Source organism: Trachemys scripta, chromosome 4 (genome assembly GCF_013100865.1).
Source record: "Trachemys scripta elegans isolate TJP31775 chromosome 4, CAS_Tse_1.0, whole genome shotgun sequence".
In the NCBI taxonomy this organism is placed as follows: Eukaryota; Metazoa; Chordata; order Testudines; family Emydidae; genus Trachemys; species Trachemys scripta.
The window spans coordinates 133,276,803-133,301,153 of record NC_048301.1 but is presented as its reverse complement, the minus strand read 5'-3'; the positions used below and the strand labels follow the sequence as shown (position 1 = coordinate 133,301,153).

Genomic DNA, 24,351 nt, shown 5'->3' with positions numbered 1-24,351 from the left:
CGCCCGGCCCGGCACTGTGACCCTGGCCCGGCACTGCCCCACTGGTTCCCGGCTCGGCACCATGCCCCCGGCCCCGCACCGGCGCCGGCCCCGGCCGAGCACCACCGAGCCCTCCTGATTTTCCCGGACATGCCCGGCTTTTGGGGATTTCCCCCCGGACGGGGATTTGAGCCCCCAAAAGCCGGACATGTCCGGGAAAATCCGGACGTATGGTAACCCTAAGTGAACCCCATTCATCAAAATGTTCCCATCCAAGGAGGTTTCAAGCTCAAGCCAGTGGAGTAGTTCTTTCCAGTGCAATGCTGAATACCAAGTACAGTGCCAGCTTGACACCACATTTAGGACTGTAGCAGAATATAGGGGTAGATCCCAGTCTGTGCCCCTGGGATGGTGCAAAGGGAAACAGAGCCAACAAGGAGCCTAATGACCATCCCAGCAGGATTAGAAGTGGGCACTTCAAGAGGTGTCTGGCTGTTGTTCATACTTGAGAGCTGGAGTGAAACATGAGTTAGATGCAAGTGATTTGGGGTGGATGGTACAAGGGATAACTGGTTGCCTTGGTTACAAAGGGATGGGTCTTTGGGGGAGGTCAAAGGAGATGCAACTCACAGTGCAACTTCCACCGAATTCAATGGGAGCTGGATCTGCTTCCAGCTGAATCTGTCCTACATGCCAATCTAGGACAGACGTGCACACTTCCTGAGCTGAGTGAGACACATGGCATCACTGCTGATGGGGGGGCTGAGAGGAGCTCTGTTATCTGTGGGACAGCCATTGTGGGCTGGTTTCCCTCAGTATGCATCTAGCCACCTTTCTATCTTAACCCACTTTGTCCTTCACATTTTCCTCGTCCTGCTCCCCCCTTTGCCCATTGCATCTGCTTTTAGATAAGACAGCGGGGACTGGGTGAGGAAACTGTTTAACTGGGGACAATCACTGGTGGGCACCTCAGAGGCAAGGGTACAGGGAAACTGAGTCAGAGTGGGATAACCGCATGGCCACAGTGCCCGGTCAAGGGCAAAAAACTCCCCTCCACAGATACTGATGAGCAGGGCGCTGGTGCAGACCAGCATGGGGACAAGATGAACCTGAACTGCAGGCCTGCACCCACTGCATTGTCAGTGCCCCCAGTCAGAGCGCCCCCTGCTAGGCCCAGGGAAGGCTGCAGCTCACCAGCTGTGACTCCAGCTGGTTGGATCTTGTGCTTAAGGCACAGGATGGGGATGTAGAAGATCTGGATTCAATTCTTTACTCTGTGACTGAGGGGCAGGTCACTTCATCTCCCATGGGAGTTAGAAGCCTAAATAGCTTTGAGGGTCTGGGCCTCAGTGCCCCACCTGTAAAAGGGGATTGTGACGCTCCCAGGGTCGATTCAGGCTGTAAGCTCTTCAGGCCATGCGCTGACTCTGACTCTCTGTCTGTGCAGCGCCTGGCAATGGGCCAGCAAATTTGGTGGGGGGCCTCTAAGAGCTACTAGCACAGAGATAATAACAAATCCCAGAGTCTACTCGTTATCTCCCCAACTCCAGGTACATCGCTGAGCTGAGCCAACCATTGCCCCAGGGCCAGGCTATGAAATGTCTCCCCTTTGTCCAATTCCATGCCCTCCTCCTCCTTCTCAGCCCTTCAGTCATTTCAGGCCATGGGCCGGGCTGTGAAGGACCTGGATCCCTGTGCTGGAGGTGAAGCCGTGTCACTCCTCTCCATCCTCCTCCTGCATTCTCCAAACTCTCTCTGTTCTCCGAGCCCGAACGAGGCAGGGCCCCCTCTACCTCTCCCTCTCCCAGGCCAACAGCATCAGGCCAGCCACGTGCTGAGGTAAGGGGGTGGAGGGAGCAGCTCACTCCTCCAATGCTTCAGCACAGGCTGGTCTGTGCAGCAGCAGCTTCTTCCTTGCAGGAGCTGGGCAGGTGCTCACCGATCAGTGCTGGTGAGCCACGTAGCTGGCTCTGTTGGGAAACTCTAGCTGGGCAAGCCTGCTCCCTGTGTCAGGGAGACGGGGCCACACCCTCAGCTGGTGCAAGCGTGTGCAGATCCAACAACTGCCATGCACCTGCTGGGGCTCTGGCTCATTGTGCTGTGGAGACGTAGTGCCCAGCTGGCCAACCCCTGGCTCCCTTGGCCAAAGGGGTGACTGCTCCGTCTGCCAAGGTCTGAGGGCAGCTGGGCATTGTGGAGCAGGGTGAGCGTCCCTGAGGGCAGAAGCCTGGGTCCCCAGGAACACAGGCTCAACCACCCTCACGCCTCCCCTCGGGGCAGCCTCGTGCAATGGCTCCCATTACCGGAGTGCACGCCCACACGCTGCAGGCAGGGGACTGACTGGCGGGGGAGAGGGCACTCATACCTGAGGCTCTCCCAAAGGGCACGCTCTGCTGCGACCTCCAGCATCTCTCTCCACAGGGGACAGGCAGGATTGGGGGGCAGAGAACTGAAAGGGGACTCGGTGGGCAGGCTACTGGATGGGGGCAGATGACAACCAGACGGGCAGGTCACACAAACCCTTGTGCCCAGCTGCCGCAAGCCCAACGGGAGGAGTCAGCAACCTAATCAGTCAGGAGGTGGAAGAGAGGTGGAGGGTTCTTTGCCAGGAGTGCAATGGAGACGCTCTGTTATGGCCTATTCCCACCACTGCTCCCGGGCACCTGCCCCGCCAAAGTCACAGGGCAAGATGGGAACTTGATTTCCCAAACTCGGCCAGGAGGACAGGAGAAGGGCTCCCTACCCACCGCCCCGGGCCTCCTTCCTCCACTTCATTCTAACCCTTTCCTCAGATCCTGCCCCCCAGCCCAGTCTTTTCCATGTCCAGCCCTTGGGCAGGGGGTGGGGGACTGTGATTTCACCTCTGGGACATGGAGGAGCCTGAAGGCATGCTGAATCAGAAGGGCAACCACATGCTAGCTACCCTACCCCGGGGTGTCTGCCAGGTGTGCTCGGACTGGCTCAGCAGCCCAGCTGCAGAGTATTGCCAGGCCAGCGTGACTCAGAGCAGCCACAGCGAGCAAAGGGAGACCCGGCACAAGCCACTGGAGGACACAGCAACACTGGAGTGCTGGCCGTGATGGGAGCTCCTGGGTACTTCATGCCCAGCCTCTCCCAGCAGGGGGCGCTGTAGGGAGTGCTGGCTGTGGGGGAGCTCCCAGCTATTGCCATGCTAGCCTCTCCCAGCTGGGGGCGCTGCAGGAAATGGAACAAGAGTCATACTAGAGGTTCCTAAATTGCGATCTGGGGAGCATTTGTGTATGGGCCATCAGGTAATGCTGCTGCTCCTCGTCCTCCTTATTCAATTGCATTAAATGAAGCCAGAAACACATTCAATACGTTTCCTCGGGTCACTGCTCTGTGGTGGGGAGGCGGGCGTTCCCCAGGGCTGTTGCATCTGGGAGGGCTGGTGTCCCTGAGACAAGCTCAGGATGAAAATATGGGCCAACCCGTGAACCAGGAGGGTGATGCCCTGGCCTCGATACTGCGATTAGAGTAGCCAGACAGCCAATGGCTGGGAGGCTCTCACAGCGTCTCTGGTTCCAGCCTCCCTGACAAGCCAGCACTACAGGAGTGAGTGAGCCGGCAGCTGGCTGCGGACAGGCTGGGCATGTTTCAGCTGCATTTGGGGAGGAGGTGAGAGGGTTTCACCTTCTTGCTTTTGCTTCTAAATTTAGCCCGCTGGAAGAGCGGACTCACTCGTTAGCATTCTGTGCTGCCTGCGCTCCCCGGCGCGTGCATACTGACGGACTGCAGCGGCTGTGACCTTCCCTCCTCATCAGCTGCTGCTCCTGGTCCCCACGGGAGGCTCCCAACAGGTGGCACATGGCAGCAACGTCTGCATTAACTCTTATTAGCCCCGGAGAAGCTAGTGGACCTGCTAGGGCTCTTTCCCTTTAGCCAGACAGGGCTCGGAGTAGGCGAAGAAGGGGGAGGAGAGCCAGTGGTCAGGTGCTGCTGCTGCTATAACACAGAGATACTTCTGAGCTGGCCCAGCTCTTCCTGCATCTCCCTTGGATTGAATGGAGGGGAGGCGCTGCCCTGTTTGCTGACAGCCAGGCAATGCTCTCTCAGCATAGTGGTCTGGATGTCTGGGTGAGGGAGGAGGCCGGCTGGCTGGCAGAAGGGAGGTAACTATGGTTCAGGAGAGACAGGTAGATACATGGGCGGCTGGGGAGTGCCAGTAGACTCCCCTCACCCTGGCATGGATCTTCGGCCTACCAAGGGGACCTGTTGGGGGCTGTGGCTCTGTGACCTTGGGAGAGGATTCCTCCCTCTGTCCTCAGTGCCCAGCCCAGCTACTCTGGCTTGGCACTGGTTGGGCACGGATTTGGCCCTGCAGTGCTTACGCAGGCAGAACTGTATCACCTTCCAGGGCACTGGCCTGGATACTGGGAACAGGATGCTTCTGAAGGAGGGAGGGTGTTGGGGGTGGGAACAGTGGCAGAGTCTTCAGGATGAGGAAGCCACCCTTCACCGCAGGCAACTGATCACTCCACTGCTCCCTGACCCCACCGAGCCAGCCACCTAGCTCCCTATCCCTTCTGGTTACCCTCAGGCAGCCTGGAGAGCTGGCTCCAGGCAGCGGCCAGGGCTGTCCTTCCCCTCCCAGCGAGTCCTTGTTTCTCTTGTGCGGCTGGCTGAAGTGTTTCTGAACCTGGCCCCAGGCCCAGTTACCACTGAACGGGGAGCTCTTCAATTCATCTCACTTCCTCCCAGGCTGCCTGGTTTATTAATTTGGCTCCCGGCCGCAGGGCTTTACTTATTAATGTGGCAGTATCGCCGCTTAACTCCCTTGTTTGTGAATGTAAACATCCTCGGCCCTCCTCGACATTCCACACGCCAGCTTCCCCCGGCCATAAATCATGGGAAGCCAAACAGCCTGGATCCGGGCGGTGGGGTGACGGAGCCAGAGAGTTGGCAGATAGAAGCTGGGGTGGAGCCGCGCTGATACATGCTGGAGGGCTGGGGAAGGAGAGCTGCCTGTGCGTGTGAAGGTGCAGCAGGGAGACGATCTTAGGAACGTTCCTCTGGAAAGACAGATGCTGTCTCCTTTTAACGCCAGTTTTAAAAAGAAGGTGCTATGGCTTTTTAATTGCTCCTGGTGCCCTGTCTCTCCCTCTCGGGCCCGGGCAGGCGGAAAGGGGAGGTGACATTATTTCTAGCGCAGTGTTTGTTGTTTGGAGAGTGAAAAAAACCCCCAAAATAGCCGCCTTCAGAGCACTTGACCCACTTTCCAATCTCAGCCGTGCACAGAGAGGCTTCATGGCAGAGGGAAACGAAAGAGAATGTGCTACTGAATCCTGGACAGGAGGGCACTGTGGGGAATTTGGGCGGGTGGAGGCTGCAGGGCACTCTGGGAAATCTGGCCAGACAGGGGCCACAGGGTATTGTGGGGAACCGGGGGGGTGGAGACCGCAAGTCCATTCATTAGCGTCATTAGGGCATAACGCAGCAATGCTGTGCAGCCTGCCTCCCCCTGTGCTGCTCATGCCAATGCAGAGCCAGAGCGGAGCAGGAGAGGGGCCAGCTCATTACCATGCATCACCAATATATATATTTATTTCGAAAACTTCCCTTTATGCTGCACAAACATTTTCACCCAAACATTTAATTATCACATCTTCGAAGGAGCAAAATAAAAGCTGCAGCCGCCACCACAGAGCCTCACTCAGCAAATGCCTCTCATGGCTGCACTGCTGTCACTGTGGGACGGGACTCCAGGGGCCCCGGGCATCCAGGGTTGGCACCTCTACTAACCCTCCCCTGTGAACCCCAACTGACTGCTCTTCTACCTGTTACTAACACCCAAGTGGCTCTCCTTACCCCTCCCACTGTGCACCCCAAATTACCTCCTTTATGCCTTTCACTGCATACCCCAATGTGTTTCTGTAGACATCTCATTGTGCACCCCTAATTAAACTCCTTTGCCCTGTACCCCAATTCCTTCTCTTATGCCTCATGCTGGGCCCTCAGTATCCCCCCCTTATTCAAATCATGTGCAGTTTTGTTTACACAGAAGAGGGAGCATGTTACCCTCCACTCTCATACCCCAGTTTGTTCCTGATCCCCGACACCCCATGAGCTCAATTAGATTTATTTGGTTGCGGTTGATTTTCATAACAAGCAACTTTCTTTCTGCTGGGGAAAGCGAGGGCTGCTGTTAGGAAAGTTACATTTTGTCACTCTGCTATTTAATTAACAATCTGAATGAATTAATAAGTAAAGGATCTTGCTGAGATTCCAAATTAATGAAACAACTGCTACCCCAATCAGAGGTGAATGGAAGAGCTGCTACTTCTCAGACAGGCAAGTGCATTCTTAGAAATGGGAAGGTGGAAAATCAAGCCTTGATAGTTTCCAATTTCAAGAGGCATAAAGAGCAGCATCAGTGTGTGTCTAAATGAAACATCTTATTCCCTGAGATTAAGCTTTGTTAGACCAGAATTAAGCCTGAAAATAAAGTGCCCTGTAAAATAACATTAGGGAAAAGTTACAGGTGTTTTAAAAATTCTCCAAACTCAGGAACTGCATGGTTAAATTTCTGACAATCACCTTAACTCTGCCCCAGGATCCCTGCCCATCCTCCATCAGGGGCACAGTGACTCTCAGCAGCTGTCACATGGTACTGAAGAAAGTCCCATGAGTACGAATTATCCAGATAGCATCTCCCAACCATGCCTCCTACACGGTACAGGGGAAGGGGGCTCTGCGAGGTATTAGGTGAGTGCTAGGGTGAACTGAAGGCAGAGCCTTAGATTCTTCAGATCCAAGCCCTGAGCCGGTGAGAGCCCTGATTCCATCAGCAGGCAGCACATAGCCAACAGCCAGCTGCTGGTGCCATGTGCCAGATTTTGCAGGACTCAGGAGGTGGCTAGGCATGACACCCCCTGCTCCGGGTATATATGTGAGGGACTGTGTGGGGAAAGGCATGTGCTGGCTGAGGTGTGAGGAGGCTGCAAAGCCAGGAATACCTGTCTCCTCCATGGGGAGAGGGGCAGAGGTACAGGCCCAGCTCAGATGGATGAGGCACCTGGGGATCTACAGCCAGCCTGGGGGAGAGTAGGCCTGGAATGTAGGGGGCACCTGGAGACTCTGACCCCTCCAGGAAGGTGGGGAAACCAGATGGGCCTCTCCTAGGGTTGCCAAATTTCTAGTCGCACAAAACTGAACACCCTAGCCTACTACATTCATAGAATTTCAGGGCTGGAAGGGACCTCAGGAGGTCATCTAGACCAACTCGATGCTCAAAGCAGGACCAATCCCAAGACAGATTTTTACCCCAGTTCCCTAACTGGCCCCCAATGGATTGAACTCACAACCCTGGGTTTAGCAGACCAATGCTCAAACCACTGAGCTATCTCCCCCCACTGCCTGGCCAATGTCTTCTCCTGGTCAGCTGTGTGCCTGGACTCCCCACGCATGCTGGCCTTGTACAGGCCGTAGTGTGGTGTGGGACTCAGAGAAGCTGGGCCTCCAGGCTCGGCCCTTTCCTTTGATCTCAATTGCTTTCCCTGTCTTTAAAGGAAAACCCAGCGGGGTAAAGTGGGGCCTGAGAGGGGCCCAGGGCTGGTCCCTGCTCAGTGCTCTGACCCTCTCCAGGCAGGGGGACTGTAGATTTCCCAGCTGCTGGCTTTTATGCAGTGTGTGTGTGTGTAGGCAGGGGATCACATTCTCATGTTTGAGAGCTCAAGCACACCACTGCATGGGCCAGGAAAGCATTCCTGCCCCTACTCCCCCATGCAGTCTGGGAAGGACTGGCCTTCCTCTGAAGAATTCAGGTACAGCTGGGAGAAGGATCTTGCTAGATCCAGGGTGGGAAGAAGGACACACAGAGAGAAATGTAAAGAAAAGAAACTGCCAGGTATTGTACCTGGTCGAGCCAGCCAACCATGTAAGTGACAGCACTGCACAGCACCCGGGCTTCTAGCAGCGAGATCCCTCCCTTACTGACTGCTCTGAGTTTGGGGGTGCCCCATGTTCTGCAGGGGGTGGCTGCTCTGAGTTTGGGGGTGCTCCTCATTCTGCGGGGAGCAGGGGGTGGCTGCTCTGCGTTTGGGGATGCCCCAAGTTCTGCAGGGAGCAGGGGGTGACTGCTCTGAGTTTGGGGGTGCCCCACATTCTGCGGGGAGCAGGGGCTGGCTGCTCTGAGTTTGGGGCTGCCCCACATTCTGTGGGGGGACAGACGGAAGACAGGGGGCCTGCTGGCTGTGTTATATTCTAAGCGGTGGTTCAGAGGTGAAGGAAGCTGCAGCAGCTGAGGTTGGGTGGGGAAGCCACATTGCCCTTTGGTCAGCACGAGTGAGGGGGGGGGTCTCCGGGGTGGTCCCACCCTTGTGCTTTGGTGAGGGGCTGGGTTGGGGTCCTACCATTACAGGTGAGTGAGGAATCATCGGGGACTGTGGAGTCTCAGCTCTGGGGCGTGACACTCCTAATTCAGGAGACGCTCCCCCAAACTCCCTCTCAGCTTAAAACCAGTGGCTCTGCCGGACCCTGGTTCTCTCTGGGCGAGCCCTGGCCCTGGGCGGCTGTTCCTCTCCTGGCTGCCCTGGTTTCCCTGCCCTGCGTCTCATGCTGCTCTCGTTCCCCACAGTCGTGAATGACGCTGCTGCAGTGCGGATTGCCCGTGCCATGCCCGAGCGGTGTAATTAAATCCCTGCTGTTACCTGCCACCCGGAAGCCTCACCCCCTGGGGCAGCCTGGGGCAGCCTCACCCCCCAGCTGTTCCTAACCCAAACAATCCTCAGGCAGCAGGGCCCCACCACCACTGAGTCACGGCACTTACCAGTTTGCGCTGGCACCACTGGCAGATCCCGCACAGGACGATGGTGACGCTAAGGCTGACGGTGATGATGGCTGAGACCAGGAGGACATCGCGGGAGGGCACTCCTGGCAAGAGGAAACCACAGGGTCAGGCCCCTTAAGGAGGGGGAGAGCAGGCAGAACAGGGCTGGCAAGGGAGGGACACAAAGCTCCCACTGGTCTGGTCTGTCCTGAGCCGACCTCCCCAGCACAGTCCCTACAGGACGATCCCAGGCACGGATGCTGGGGAAAGCTCAGCTTTTGGGGAGAAGGACAGGCAGCACGGGCAGAGCGCTGGGGATGGCAGTGGCAGTGTGGTTGGTCAGACAGAGTCTGGACAGGTTACCAGCCACACATGGGAGCACATGGACCCACCCCCATCTTGCAGCACTTGAACTCTGGCACCATGGCTCATGTCCCAATATAGTGCCCATTCCACTCTGACATCTGATGGTAATGTAGACCCTCAGGGCCACCCTGATGAGGCCTCAAAGGATGTGGTGTTACTCCAAACACCTACCCAGGCATGCATCCAGATGCATAGGACACCTGACATTGAGATCCCCCCATCCTCACCCAGACAGAGGGAGCAGTGTGGGACAGCCACCAGCGACAGCCACCCAGACACGGTGCTACATGGGATGCCCAGCAATGAGGGTTGGTCCATCCTAACCCAGACAGAATGCAATCTGTACATCAGAGCCATTGGCTCACAATTAGTTAGTGTATTAGGGCAGCACCTGCATTCCAGTCCAGATCAGGCTCCCACGTTCTAAAAACACTCCCTGAGAACAGCCCCTGCCCAGAGAGTTTATAATCTCGGTTACACACATACAAATATAGCACAACAAACTACGTCAGGTGTCAGGCCAAGCCAGGGCCCTGCTTGTTCGTGGATCTCACAAGACATTGTAGCCAGATATATCGAACCTCCTCTCTAGATACAGTCCACTGAGTAGATCACATTGCAGTGGGATAGCCCATCTCCAAGCCAGACACCACGCATTGCATACAAGGCATGATAGTGAGGATTCACTCTGTCATTTGATCTGTTTATTTTCTAAAATGTGCCAGCCTGCCGGGACATGGCTGACAAAGTACAATGGGACAGTTCATCCCTGGGTAGATTGAATTACGTGCCTCTCCAATCTACTGGAGTTCTCTGGAGGAGTCAACTAACGAATGCAGAGATTCTGGGCCTGACAGTGTGTGTGTCATCAATAGGTAACAGAGTGTTTTAGTCAACCTGCCCTTCCCATATTTCTAAACAGCAGGAGGGGGCTGGCTAGACAGAAGGAGAGGGTGGAAAGGGTTGAGGACAACTGAACTAGTATATAAGGGAGGCATGGCTGATGAGCTTTCAAAAGAGTTGTGACCAAGCACATCACAAGATGTTTTAAGGAAATGACCGGTAAATCATCACAGGGTGAGAGGTAAACTGTCCTGGATTAGAAACTGGATTAAAGACCGAAAGCAAAGGGCAGGCACAATCACTCCCTTTCTGACACGGCTAACGGTGTCATGCTTCAATGTCCCATCCACTGGTAGGACGCCTGGCTGAAAAGTGAAGTGGCAAAGTCTGCAGCTGCCACGGCACTGATTTAATTGAGTGAATACTAGCAGAAGCCGCAAGGCAGGGTTCAGTGAACCTAGGAGATTAGGGCAAGGCAACGGGCTATGAAATTCAGCGGAGATAAGTGCAGGATAATGCATGTTGGAAGGAACATTTTGAACTACTCCTACCCCATGATGAGCTCTAAATTAACCATAACCACTCAGGAAAAAGGCTGAGGCGCCATCGCAGCCGTTTCAATGGGAACCTCTCAGTGTGCAGTGGCAGGCAGGCAGAATTGCAAACAAGATGTTTAGGCAGGAAATGGATAAAGAAAAATAGAATATAAAAGTGCAGCTATTCTAACGCCGTCTATAGATCAGTGATGTGCCCTCACCTGGAATACTGTGTGCCACTCTGGGTGATCTATCTACCCACCTCATTTGTAGCCATCTACCACCAAACAATACAACATCTAGACCTTTCCAAAAGGATATCGCAGAAATAGAAGCGAGCCAGAGAAGGACAATGGAAATGATCCGATGCATAGAAAAACTTCCATGTGCATAGAGATTACAAGGATTAGGACTGTTTGGTTTAGAGAGGAGGTGAATAAGAAAAGACATGCCAGAGGTCTATAAAATGATGAATAATACAGACAGGATAAAGTCGGTGCTCTCACTTGCCTTGACTAGGGCAGATCCAACTCAGTTAAAAGGCAAGACATCTAAAGCTAACAAAAGTAAATATCTTTCTACACAAAGTGTAATTAACCTGTGGAACTCCTTGCCACAAGATGTCAGGAAGGACAAGAGCTTAGTAGACTCCCAAAAGGATTAGACATGTATATGAATATTAAGCATCTCCACAGTTACACCAACTGTGATACAAATATATGGGGAGAGGTGTCAAATTCTATCCTTGAACGATTCTCATGAGCACTTCCCCACCCAGTAAAGAGCATGTGAACCTGCTCCCCTCCCATTGGCCATCTCCTAGCTCCGCCTCCCCTCCCCTATTGATGATCATACAACTGTTGCCCTTATTCACATGGAAGAGTCCCATTCAGAAAGTATTTCATGTATTTTTAGCTTTTTAAATGGTAACTTAGCAGCTGGCAAACAAGGAGGAAGAGTCAGCTCCCCACAAGTGCTGGGAACCCAATCCCTCATGTTTCAAGACCCAGGCTCTCCACTAACAGCTAGGGGCTAGAAAGAGACCTCTGCTACAGGCAAGTTAGTGCACAGCAGTCCATTCGGGGGGAAGCACGTGGAACTGAGCGCTGCTGGACACAGCACAGCTGGCTAGAGGCACTGCTGGCCTGGTATTTGGCAGGCCCTGTGCTGCTAGGTGAATCACCTCTAGTGCAATAGATTTACACCAGGCAGGGGTCGGCCTTTAATTTCATTGCTGGTCACGGTGCATTCCCCTAAGTGACAATACATCCCGGGGGAGGTCTGCCACAGCATCTGCGTTGCATCACTCCAATCTCATTGCAAATGGGCCTGATTACTCGGCTGTGTTGTCTGGGCTCTCCCTGAATGTTGGCTTTGGGGGATGAGTCACCTTTGTTTACTCAAGCCTGAAAGCCGGATTCTCCCTGTCTCCTGAACCCTTCCATTATCTCCCTTATTGCTTCCCTTTTAGGAAACGTCTGCAAGTGGAGGCGGGGCTGGGAGAAGAGGCTGGAAGGATGCCCAGGCCCAAAGTCAGACATTTCTCCCCTCACCAGGCAAGGTCTATAGCCTGGGCCACAGCAACGCAAGCGCCCCTGACTGCCCCACTAGCTAGTCTGGCCTCGGAGCAGGGATGGGGAGGGCAGAATCCCTGACCCATGTCAGAGGGCTGTTTCTGCCAATAGAGATGCCAGTTGCCATGGTGCCCTTAGTGGAACCCTGACCCTCTGCTATAAGCCTAGGCCTGACTGGAAGCAGGGACCTAGGGGTGGAGGTGCTGCACCCCATTCCACATCCTCTGAGACGTTCAGTCTCCTCAGACTTTGGGGCCTGTGAGAGCCAGCGACCTTACAGCAAAGGGCTTTGTACTCCAGGTCTCCTCTTGATGGTCCTCTCCCATTGGGTGATTGACATTCCCATCATGGGGAAAGGCTGCCTGGGCTCAGCAGGGTGCCAGCCCTGATCAATGCTGACAAGGGAGAGCGAGAAAGACCTGGGCAGCCCCGGGCATCAATACGCTCCCTGGGAGCCTACGTCCTACAACAAGAAAACCAGGTGGCAGCGCAAACAAATCCCAATTGGGTGCTTGCTAGGGAGCCAGGCTGGGGTCACAGATCTCTAAACAGAGAGCGTTACATGTGTAGCCCCCCCGCCATGATACTGACCGACCATCCCAGCTTCACAGGGCCGACTCGCGCAGCGCCGATGCGGGGAAAGCTCCTGTTGAGGGGAGCTGGGCTTCTGGGTTGACTAGAGGCTACAGGATTTGGCACACAAGCACAGCTGGAGACACACCTGTCTCTCCCCGCTTGAGGGTTGCTCCTGGCAGCCCCTTGCCCACGCCTTGTCCTGTGTTTAGATCCCTGAGCGACGGGGGTGGGGAAGGGGGGGGGCGAAGGTCACAGCACTTTCGCGGGGAGGTCATTCTGCGGCCTAGTAACACACACTTCAGGCGCTGTCTAAATAATCATCAATGCTAATGAATAATTAATCGCTGTAATAATAGTCTATTAATAATTCATGGTGCCATACGCATGCCACTCTTAGGAGCTGGCTCCTGAGGTCCAGCCAAACATCAGCTCCACTCCGTGCTATCCCATGAGACCCACCTCAGGGGTCTGGCTCAGGCTTTGTCATACAGGGTGACCCTGGGCCTCCCACTGACTGGGGGTGTCTATGGGGTTGGTCCCATGTGCACCATCACAGAGTGGGAGGTTCCACCCTCACTCGCACCCCATTCTCCAGGCTCCTGCTCCCCTGCTCCCACCCACCTGCTGACGCACGCTGCAAACTACACGCCTCAGCCCCAAGAGGGAGCAGGGCTGATGGCAGCGCAGGACCCGTCCTGTGTAACTGGTATGCCAAGGCAGTGGCAAGGTGGGGAAGCCTGTGCGTGCTTAGCACGCTCGGCAGGGGTGGGAGAGCCAGTCACTGGCACGGCCCAATCTGCTCCCGTAGGGGACGATCAGCAGGAACACGGGCAGAGATTCCTCCCAGCCTCAGATCAGGCACAGAGCCTGAGACTAGCCCTCCTCCGACCCAATGGCGAGAACACAAAGGGGAATGATCTCAATAACACAGAGCCATGACCCCCTTCCCCCAGCCCCTGTAAATCGTCAGACCTGGGATGCTGCAGGTTTCCTAGGGGCATGTCAGATTCCAGAGCTGGCCAGGGCTGAGACACATGATCAGATATAGTCACATTCGTGGAGGAGGGACCAGGAGTAGGACACACCAGGCAGGTCTGCAAGGAGGATGCAGATCAGTTGGGCTTCTCCTGCTGTATCTCAGTGTGTTCTCCGCTTGCACAACCGCACATCCCTCTGGTGTTCGAACACCCGCCCCGTGTCTGTCTGCAGCATCGTGCCTCCACGGCCAGGTGAAAAGACAGCTTGGGGATCTGACGCTTTGCAGTGGGCCAGTTGGTTCTCCCAGGCACAGCCAGGATGAGCTGGGTCAATGCTTGATCAGGTGGCCTCAGACAGTCAGATGCCAGAGTGTGGCTAGACAGGCCCCATGGCGCAGCGGCGGGCTGCCAGAGGCAGTGCGGCTGGCTGGTGACGCAGAATGTGACACTTTCCTCTTGGAGTCTGTTGTGAGCTGAAGTCCCAGCACGGTGCTAGGGGAACCTGTGTTGCTGGAGATACTGGGCCAAACTGATTACTGATGCAGCTACAGGGACTTCTCAGGGGAGTTACTCCATGGTGAAATCGGATCAGCTGGAGGAGTAAAGGTCAGCATTCTGGCCTCTTGTGGTCACCAAAGCTCCTCTACAGAAACATGCCCAGAAGTGCCCCCAGGTCCTGGCTAAATTCCAAAACCAAACAAACTCTCCCCAATCAGGATAAAGCTCCTCTGTGCAGGAGACAGAGCTTTCCTGGGGGTCAGTCCCAGCCCATGGCATGAACTCCCCCAGGAACGAAGGACCACCCCAAACCTCCTCCAGCTCCCGCTCCAAGTGCCAGATGCGTTTCTTTGCCTTTGCCTTCTCTGACATAAATACAGAGCAACGTGCACATGGAAAAACCCCACCACACAGGACACTCTCCTGCACACACTCCTGCCCCTGGGGAGAGAACAAACACGGGACACGTTAGTCACATTGGGTAACACATGACTGGAAGGCGCTCGGACACGCCAATGAGCACGGTATAGGAATCTCAGGGAAGAGAAGAGAACTCTGTTTCCTTGCAGTTATAATCCCCTGGAACAGTGATTCTCAATCTTTTCTGTACCGTGACCCCAGGCTACAACACAAAAAGTTTCAGGACTGTTCTCCTTTGCCTCCATCTAGCTATAAAGAAATGGAGGGTTATTAGTGACCCCCTAAAACCTGCTCACTGCTATGCTGTGGAGAAACAGCTGCCTTTTCCCACCACCGAGGTGGCTGCATTTCAGCCGAGAGCGAGTGACCCCTATTATAATTCTACTTGCCCCATCTCCCTGAGGAGACTTTCTGTGCTTTGAGGTTCTTAGAGGAAGGTGTGTAAGGTGTGTAAGCGCACAATGAAACAGGGATGATCCCAGGTGAGACTTGGGCGCAAACAGCAGGGGGCCAACAGGCTGCGCAGCTTTGCAAATGCTCCCCGCTTTCCTCCAAAAGAAACGTTTCTTCTAACGCGTCGAAGGTGAGCGGGAAGCTTTAGCTGAAGGAAACGTCTGACCAGTAACAGACGTTGCATTCCTAGAACACTCCCCAAAGATCCCACGCAAGCGTCACAGCCCCACTGGTGAGAATTATTCACCCCGTTTTACGGATGGGGAACCAGAGGCAGAGAGAGTGAAGTGACTTCCCCTGGCTCACACAACCAGCAGTGTTACAGCTGGATCTGATCGCTCTGGGCCTTATTTGGACATCAGAGCCAGTAGACACGGAGGCTAAACTAAGTCACACTGGAAATTGGGTTAGGAACCATTGTCTCAGCTTTCTGAGAGAGGTGCGGGAATTCTCCATCACTCAAAGTCTTTACATCAAAACTGGGAACAAGACATATTCCAGCTCAACCAGAGGTTATGAGCCAGACGTTGGAATCACTGAGGGACATTCTGTGGTCTGTGACTCACTGGAAGTCAGACTAGATGGTCTTTTCAGGCCGTAAAATCTATTAATCTACCTGCATTGATGCTGATGGAGTCTCTAGGGTGCTCGACACTAGTGAAAGTCGGGTCAGTAGTTGCCTTCCTCCTGCAAGGCTTGGAGTTTTTAAATAAAGCTGAGTTTTGAGTGATCTGAGCCCTAAAAAAAATCTGACAAGTATCTTCCCTGGTGACAGCTTTGTCCCCACACATTTGGGTCTCTTAAAACAGCCTCAGGGAGTTTCACCAGGCAACACTAATGACTCGCTGCTGCACAGAGGGACAGCAGCACAAACTCCAGCCCAGTGGGGTCACTCTTCCTGGCACTCAGAAGTGGGGCCTGTGAAGGGAAACGCCCCACCGCCGTAAGTTGAGCACCGTTCATAAATCACTGGGGACGGCTGGCATTTGTTGCAGGGCTCGGAAGGAGACGAGGAACAAAGTCACTGAGCCGCTCACAAAAAGATGTAATTTATCATTCAAAACAGCCACTCTCCTGGTGCACTGGAAAGCAGCCAGGCCCGGGTCCCTCTCAAAACAAGGATGCGAAGGGTGATGCTGGCATTGACCAACCGGAGACCTACACATCAGTGCCGGGAACAGAGGGGGGAAATTAGCACAGATGGGCCAGGGCTGATTTTCAGATGTGGCTTTGGAATCCCACAGCTGGGCATCGGCAGCATCCATCAGTAGCGGCTATTAGGTGCTCAAATGCCTGGCTGAGTTACCCAAATGTAAGCAGGAGCTGGGCTGGAGTCCTGCTGAGGTGGGGTGCCCAGGTTTAAAAACTGCAGAGGGACAAATTCCTGCCCTTCGCTACACCTGTCCCCCTACTGCAATCAACGCCCTTGTCCCGAGACTCACCATCCTGGAGTGCTCCCCTCACAGGAAGACCCAGTGCTGTTGCACCCTGCCTCAGTTTCCCCACAGTGATCTTCAGCCTCCTGTTGCCACAGAGGTGACTTGCTACAGTGTCTTTGTTCTCTGAACAAAAGCCCATCCCACCCAGGGCATCCACATCCCAAACACACACAGCACAAAGTCTTTGCCTTAGTCTCCACCGTAGCCTAGCCCCTGCTTCCCCAGGGGTCTGTCTTCTCTCCTCTGATTCAGTCACTCTTCTGCCCACCCTCTGGGCTCAGCTTTCTCCCTGCCCAGGTCCTTTCTATCTCCTTCCTGGGCTCCTCTGGGTTGCTCTCTGCCCTCTCCTGAACAGTCACTCCCAGATCCTGACCTGGAGCCAGGGCCAGCTTTAGGAAGTGCGGGGCCCAATTTGAACATTTTTGGTGGGGCCCCAGCAGGGATGACTAAAAAAAAAAACATGTAAAAAAAAGCCTTTCATTTCTTCCATGTATTATTTACTTTCCATAAATATATAATTTTATTATTTATATAGTATGTACATTGCGTCATATATGCTGTTGATCGGTTACTAATGAGCTCCGTTTCACGTGTGGGTCTCCGCCACACCCTGGGCGTGTTGTGCACGTGTGGGTCCCAGCTGCTCCCTGCCCCCCTCATTGAAGCAGGTGTGCAGGGTTATTGCCCTGGGAATCTCAGGGCACCAGTGGACGTGGGGCTGGCTGGAGGCAGGACAGGGGCTGACTGGAGGTAGGGTCTGGCTGCAGGCAGGGCAAGGGGTGTGGGGCTGGCTGGAGACAGGGGTGTGTGGGGTGGGCTGGCTGGCTTAAGGCAGGGCCGCAGGGGGGTGCGGCAGGGGTTGGCAGGGCTGGAGACAGAGGAGTGCGGGACTGGCTGGCTTCAGGCAGGGGGATGCAGCAGGGGTTGGCTGCAGGCAGGGCAGGGGGTGCGGGGCTGGCTGCAGGCAGGGGCTGGCTGCGGGCAGGGGGTGCGGGGCTGGCTGCAGGCAAGGACTGGCTGCAGGCAGGGCACGGGGTGCGGGGCTGGCTGCAGGCAGGGCAGGGGGTGCGGGGCTGGCTGCAGGCAGGGCAGGGGGTGCGGGCAGGGGGTGCGGGGCTGGAGGCAGGGCAGGGGGTGCAGCAGGGGCTGGCTGGAGACGGGGCTGGCTGCGGGCAGGGCAGGAGGTGCGGGGATGGTGCGGGCAGGGGGTGCAGCAGAGGCAGCTGGAGCCCCAGCCCTTTAAATAGCCGCGGGAGCCCTGGGGAAGTGGTAGAAGCAACGGTAGCCCCAGACTATTTAAATAGCCCCCAGAGCCCCACAGCCCTACTCCAGGGCTCCAGCAGTGGGGCTCTGGTGGCAATTTAAAGGGCCTGGGGCTCCAGCCCTTGCTAGGAGCCCCAGGCCCTTTAAATTGCCCCCTGGGGAAGCCGGGCCACCCCGGTATGGCGCACTGGCTCTTGCTGGTATGCTGTACTGGGGCTTGAGCACGGGGCCCTCTTAGGAGCTGGGCCCGATTCAGGGGAATTGGTTGAATTGGCCTAAAGCCGGCCCTGCCTGGAGCCTCCCACCCTCTGCCAGCCTTGTGCTCCTCATCACAGCCCTCTGCTGTCCTCTCCAGCCAACTCTCTACCACTTCCTCCTGAGTCCGACACCCAATACAGGTGTAGCAGGGCAGGGCTAATTAACAGGGCTTTCTGGCCCAGGGCTTCCTGGCCCTTAAACCAATGGGCTGCTTTGTTCCAGCCCCACATGCCTGCCCTCCACTGCACCTGTGCACTCCCCACGGGGGACCATCGAAGCTGACCTCTGCATTGCAGAGCCCAGAGAGTTTCAGCGATTCCTACCTCAAGCACGTAGCTCCTGGCTGAACTAGGGAGATGCCCTCGTTTCGCTTTAAGGTCTTTGAGCCCCATGTCCCAAGGCAAGTTGTTCCCATGATTTATCATCCGCCTCCAGCACCCAGGGTTAAAAATCTGCATGTGGCTAACCTGAGTTTGTCGAGCTTCAGCTTCTGGAGGGACGGATCGGTCCCGTTCTCTGCACAGGTGTGGCTGAGCCCTAGCAGACGCACTCCCCTAGCGCTCAGCTGTCAGGGAAATATTTATTACTTCGGGGGCGGGAAGGTTATTATATTACAGGTCTGCAGGCCTTCGTCAATGTCTGTGGTGAAATTCCTGGGGCCAGGAATATACTTTGCGCTGCCTAAGGACAACACACCGGGATAACAGGAAGCATTGGTGATTATTTTAAAGGACGTAGTTGAGTGTGGTATGCTAAGGACAAGCCAGGACCCTCCCAAAGGCTTAAGACAGTGACTGAGGGAGGAGCAGGCGGCAATATCATTCACACTCAGGAGATGGCTGGGAAGCTCAGGAACCCAGGGGTGAGAGTTTAAAGGCCTAGCATGGTTTCAAAGTGGGCTGTCAGAAATAAGGACCTGATCCAAAGCTGGTTACATCAATGGAAAGACACCCATTGATGTCACTGAGCAGTGGATCAGGCCCGAAAGGAAAAATAAGTGGCCAATTCTCATCAAGGAAGGCTGGTCGAGTGGTTAAGGTACCAGACAAGGCTCAGGAAACCAGCTTTCACTTCCCAGCTCTGCCACAGACTCCCTGTGGGACCTTGGTCACGTCACTCAATCTCTCTGTGCTTAAGCTTCCATCTGTACAATGGGAATCATTGCTATTCCTCTATTTAGAGGGATGGTTGCTCGCTCTGTGTCTGTGCAGCACCTAGCACAATGGGGCCCCTCTAGGTCCTACCGTGAGGACAAAAGTGCCACTTCTGGTAGTGGCTGTGACACAGAGATTGATGAGCCTCAGGCTAAGCTGACTGAGGCAGGTGTTTTAGCTCAAGCAGTTGAGGCTCACACTTTAAGATGGAGAGAGCCCAGGTACAATCCCCATTGCTAACGACCCACCTAGGACATGGCATTACCCTGCCATCACACACACAATGCACCGCCACTATAGTGAGCAGGAATTCAGAGCAGGGTGCCCCATGGACCAGGACGAGGACCGGTGTCCAGGAGGTTTATTAATGATTTGGAACGGGAGTTGAATATTAAGGCAGCCAATCTTGCTGATGGCACAGAATGCTTTCGGTTAGCAGACTTTGGAGGGCAGCACAGCCATCCAAAGGGAATGAAGAGAACAATGTAATTGGACAACAACGTGGCAGGCCAAATTCCTGCTAGACAAGTGCAAAGAAATGCCCTGTGGAAGGAATGATTTAAACTCCTCACACCCTGATTGGTTCTGAATTAGTTATAACCCCTCAGGACAGAGACCGAGGCGTCACCGCAGACAGCTCCATAAAGCCTGCTGCTGAATGCACAGAAGCGGTTGGGGATAGGGGAGCAAACAATGTGCTAGGCGCAGTGTGAACATGTGGCCAGGGCATAAGAGAGCAAATATAAAATAGAAGAACGCCATTATATCCAGCAGCCACGCGACTCCGCTTCCTTCTGGGCACCTCAGCTCTGAAGCAGAGAATAGGAACAGGGGAGAGCAGGAGACTGGCAGTGAGAGGGAGTGCAGGCACAAGGAGGGGTTCACAGGAACAGACAGCACCAATACTAAGGGTCTGATGCGTAGTGGGGCAGGGCTGGGGCAGATGTAATGTTGCTTTAAGCCACTTGTGTGCTGGGCCAAGATCCTCAGCTGGCATAAACTGGTGTAGCTCCATTGGAGTCCATGGAGCTATGGCAATGTATCCCAGCTGAGAACGCTCCCTGTATTCTGGGGCTGTGCTGGCCCCTTGCCAGTGCAAAGTACAGCAACCTCAAGGCTGCTTCAATACATGAGGGCCGCAGGGAAGCAGAGAACAGCTCTGCACCCTGGCCAAGCCTCCTATGCTGGGGGAGGCGAGGGGATGGAAGCTGGCAGCAGGGCTGGGGCAAAGCCCTCACACCAGCCAGGTGGGACAGATTCCCTAGGGCTATTTAGACGAGGAAGGAGAAGGGCAAGAGAGAGGGCTCTGCACACCAATGAGAAGGCCCCATGCACCGTCTCTCATCGGATAGGCAGGCTGTGAAACCGAGGGGAAATGAACATGATTGGGGTGGAAGGAAACACTGCTGCTTTACACAACTCGGAAACAGCTTGTGGAACTCGCTTGTCCACGTCAGAGCTTTGGAGCAGGGACAGGCTCTTCCTATGGGCAGCGGCATGCAGAGAGGTCCAACCTTTTCCCTGCCATGTTGGGCTGGATGCAGTTGTGTGAGGCACCTTTGCAGGCCACACAGAGAAAATTGTGCATTACACACTGGCATCCTCCACATGGCATGACCTCACATGGATGGTGTGCGCGAGATCACATCATGCGCAGGACCCCCATGTTGTAGAGCAGGTCTGCAGGGGGGTGAGGGGGCGGAGGCATTCAGGGAATCGTCCCATGGGCCAGATCTGCCAGTTGCCACCCTGGCCTGGCTGACAGGGCACTGGGCTGGGAGTCAGGAGAGCTGAATTCCATTCCCAGCTCTGCCCCACACCTGCTGCGTGACCATGGACGAGTCACTGTGCTTCAGTTTCTCTATCCCCCCTTTTTTTACTATTGAGACTGTAAGTTCTGAGGGGCAGGGACTGTCTTTCACCAGGTGTTTGTACAGCACCTAGCACGACAAGGCCCCCATCTTGGTAGGGCTGCTTGGCATCACAATCATAATGCTGGGTTTGTACAATGCCTGGCAAACATCACCCCCCGCCCCGACTTCTAGGCTCTACTGCAATATAAATATTAAATAATAACTGATCATTCATTCATCAGCCACCCTTGTTATCGAGGCAAATAGTTTAATAAAATTCACCCAGGGATCAGCCGTTTCTCTGTCTCAGGGCAGCTGTGGCAGTGACTGGGGCTGCCCCTGCATGCCAATGACAAGTTAAGGGTTATCAGCCCTCATGTGCCAGAGCATAATTGTGATCACCCGAACTGTGCCCCCTGCTATGATGTAGCACAACAGACACCCCCTGGGCTTTCACCTGCTTCCTTCTCCTGCAGCCTCACCAGCACAGCAGGGATGGTCCCTCCATGCCCTCATATCCGAGCGCTCACCCACCCTGCAGCACCGCCCGATACCAGACGGGCTCATTCCCCATGCACCAGGGTCTGTCCTCAGTGGGGCCGACCACGCCGTCATGGCGGGAATACTAACCCACCTGGCTAGTTGCTGTTAAGACTGCGTGAGCTGTCTAAGACTCCAGGGGCCCACGGGGAGGCTACAGCTCTTTGTCTGATTAATGATGCATCTCTTGTTCTCGTCACTCCTGGCTGCCAGTTAGTGCACATCTCTGTCCCACTTTCAGTGGGCACCCGTGCCAGATCTCTCCCTTTCATCAGCTCCTGCAGCTACAGGCAGGGTACAGGGAACTCCCCCTGCCCCCAGCACATCCGTGGGTCAGATGCCAAGCTATGGCCAGACTCCAACCCATGGTGCAGGAGGACCTCGGCTCCCAGTCCTGCCTGCCTTCCCCTGTAAGGATACTTCAGGCGGAACGGGGCCGTATGGCTGGGTGGCGGGAGCAGCACTGGAGTAGCCTGGGCCCATATGACTGGATGGCAGAAGCGCATTCACTGTTGAATGCTGTCATGTTTCTCTTTGTAAATACTCTTCTGCTGGGAGCTGGCTGTCACCCTCCCAACGTTATCTCATTCTCACCACTGAGACCCGAGAGCTGATTGGCCGTGACACACGTAGAGCTGCCCACGGCTTGTCGGCCTTCTCCCCGGAGCTTCCTGTAGTGTGCTGATCTTCTCCCTGAGCCAATGTGTCACCACTTCTCCAGTGCTGGCCCGAGGGGGCAGCCTCTTGGGACCTCAGCAAATTACACTAACGACTCCGTCGCTGTGTCACCACAACAGAGGAGCTATTCCTAGACCACAGACGCAGCTTTTATTAATAACCCTCTGCAGAAGAGCAACCTCCCACACTCCTTCCATCAGGTTCTGGGTGCTTCTTTCTCCTTCTGTCCTGTTTAATCGCATCCTTTCTCTCCTCCTCTCTTCTGGACAGAGGCAGGAGATGGGAGGAGAAGTCATACCCACGTAAAGGACAACAGCCTCCCAACTGCAGATGATCTAGTGACAATCTGGACAGCAAACAGCCACTGAGATCCACTAACCTTTGCAAAGCTGTCTCAGGTCTTTGGGCATGGATGGTCTCTGGCAGAATCAAGTATTATTCCCAACCCCAGGCCAATCCAGTAATGCTCACATACATCTCAAGGGAGGAAGGGAGTGCAGGTAAAACATCTCATTCGGTGTGGACCCAGGGGCAGCTCTAGTATAAGCAGGCATGACCCACTAAAGCGAACACAATCTGCTTGATCAGGGCTGAATCTGGCCCATGGAGTACACTACCGGTTGAGGAGAGCCAAAATCAAGTTCAGAAGAGGCAATGTGTCTGGAGGAGGGGATCTGGGGCGTGGTGGGAGAGCAGGCTGTGGGCCTGAGAGGATATGGCAGGGGGATGGGGGGATCACACTCTGAGCAGGGTATGTTCAGGGTGGGGGCCACAGAGTGATGCCAGACAAGCTGTAATAGGCCAGTTGTACATGATGTGGTCAGGGAGGGAATGGGTACGGTTGCAGTTTGACAGTGCTGAAGGGGTTGGATGAAGACCCCTGGGCCTTGGTCAGGTGTGTGGGGCTAGATGGGGTGACAGTTGGGCTTATACATTTATACTAATTATGAGCTGAGCTCCACTGTAAAAAGTGAGTGAAAGTTCATAAACTGTCACCATAACCTGTAATCACAAACATTGATGGGAAATGGTGCAAGGGCGGGAAAGACAGACTGCGTCCAAAATGGCCCCCTGCCATAACAAGGACTGTGTGAAGATCATGCCTGGTAAACAAGAAAAGTGTGGAACCAGAAATCAATGAAGCAACACGGGTGTGTCGGAAATGTGGCCAAAGTGATGGACAAAATAATGAGGGGATGGATCACTCCACCCATCGCTCCCTGCAACTGAGACTTTGAGGGGGTAATTGCCTAACAGGAGCAAGCTGCACCATCCTGACCGCCACCTCCGCTGTCTCCTGGGCCTTCATCATCCTGAGCCTGATGTGTCCTGACCAGACCGGGCCACACAGAGTGACACAGAATCCATTGCCACTTCCACCAGCTCCGGCTGAATCCCAAACCGCACGTGGGATGAGACTTTGTTTCCCACCATGATCCCTTTTCCTTCCCTGCCTTATTTCTTCTTTCCTATCCCTCTCCTCCTTCCCTCTCTCTAATCAGTCTGGCTTAGCCGGCCACGATTGTATATTCTGCAAACACTGCTGTAAGCCTGTGACCAAGCTAGATGGGGCATGTTGGCCTCAAGCAGTGTGGGGCTGGATAGGGCGTGGGGGCCTTGGGCAGGGCATGCGGGGCTGGATGGGGCATGCGGGACTCGAGCAGGGCATGAGGGGCTGGATGTCATTTCTTGCACTCTCAGAGGCAGGCTCTGCTACCCGGGCTGTCTGAAGTAGCAGCCCCTGGGTGCGCTGATGCATGGTGGAAGGCGGGAGGGGAGGGATGGGGAAGTATAGCTCTTTCATATTGCCACATGGGGAGCCTGAATCTTTAATGGGGTTTGGTAATGAACAGTAAATCACTGAGATGAACGAGTGCCCACAAGCAGGGCTGAACTGTCAAAAGGAAAACAGCATTGCTTAGCGAGAGGGATTGTGCCCTGGGGGCAGCCTGCAGCTGCCTCCCTCCTGGCCGCCCCTCTCAGCACTGCACTGCCTACTAGGCCCGAAGCCCTCCCACTTCCCTGGCTTCTGACTCCCTCAAGGGTCCTAGGCCCAACTCCCCTTAGCCAGGACTTCAGGGTGTGCCCCAACTCCCCCTGTGCCTTCCTCTTGGATGGGCTCTGAGCCCAGACTCCCTGAAGGCCTCAGAATCTGAGAC

At 54.9% G+C, this 24,351-nt stretch overlaps 1 protein-coding gene across 4 annotated transcripts in view; it reads right to left on the bottom strand.

Annotated features, from left to right (window-relative positions):
- Window positions 1-24,351, bottom strand: part of SYT7 (synaptotagmin 7) — a 175,251-nt gene that overhangs the window by 80,362 nt on the left and 70,538 nt on the right. For all 4 annotated transcript variants that reach the window (XM_034767622.1, XM_034767624.1, XM_034767623.1 and 1 more), the window contains exon 2: window positions 8,765-8,868. In XM_034767622.1, coding sequence (XP_034623513.1) covers window positions 8,765-8,868 — 104 coding nt within the window. The remainder of the gene's footprint in view (window positions 1-8,764; window positions 8,869-24,351) is intronic.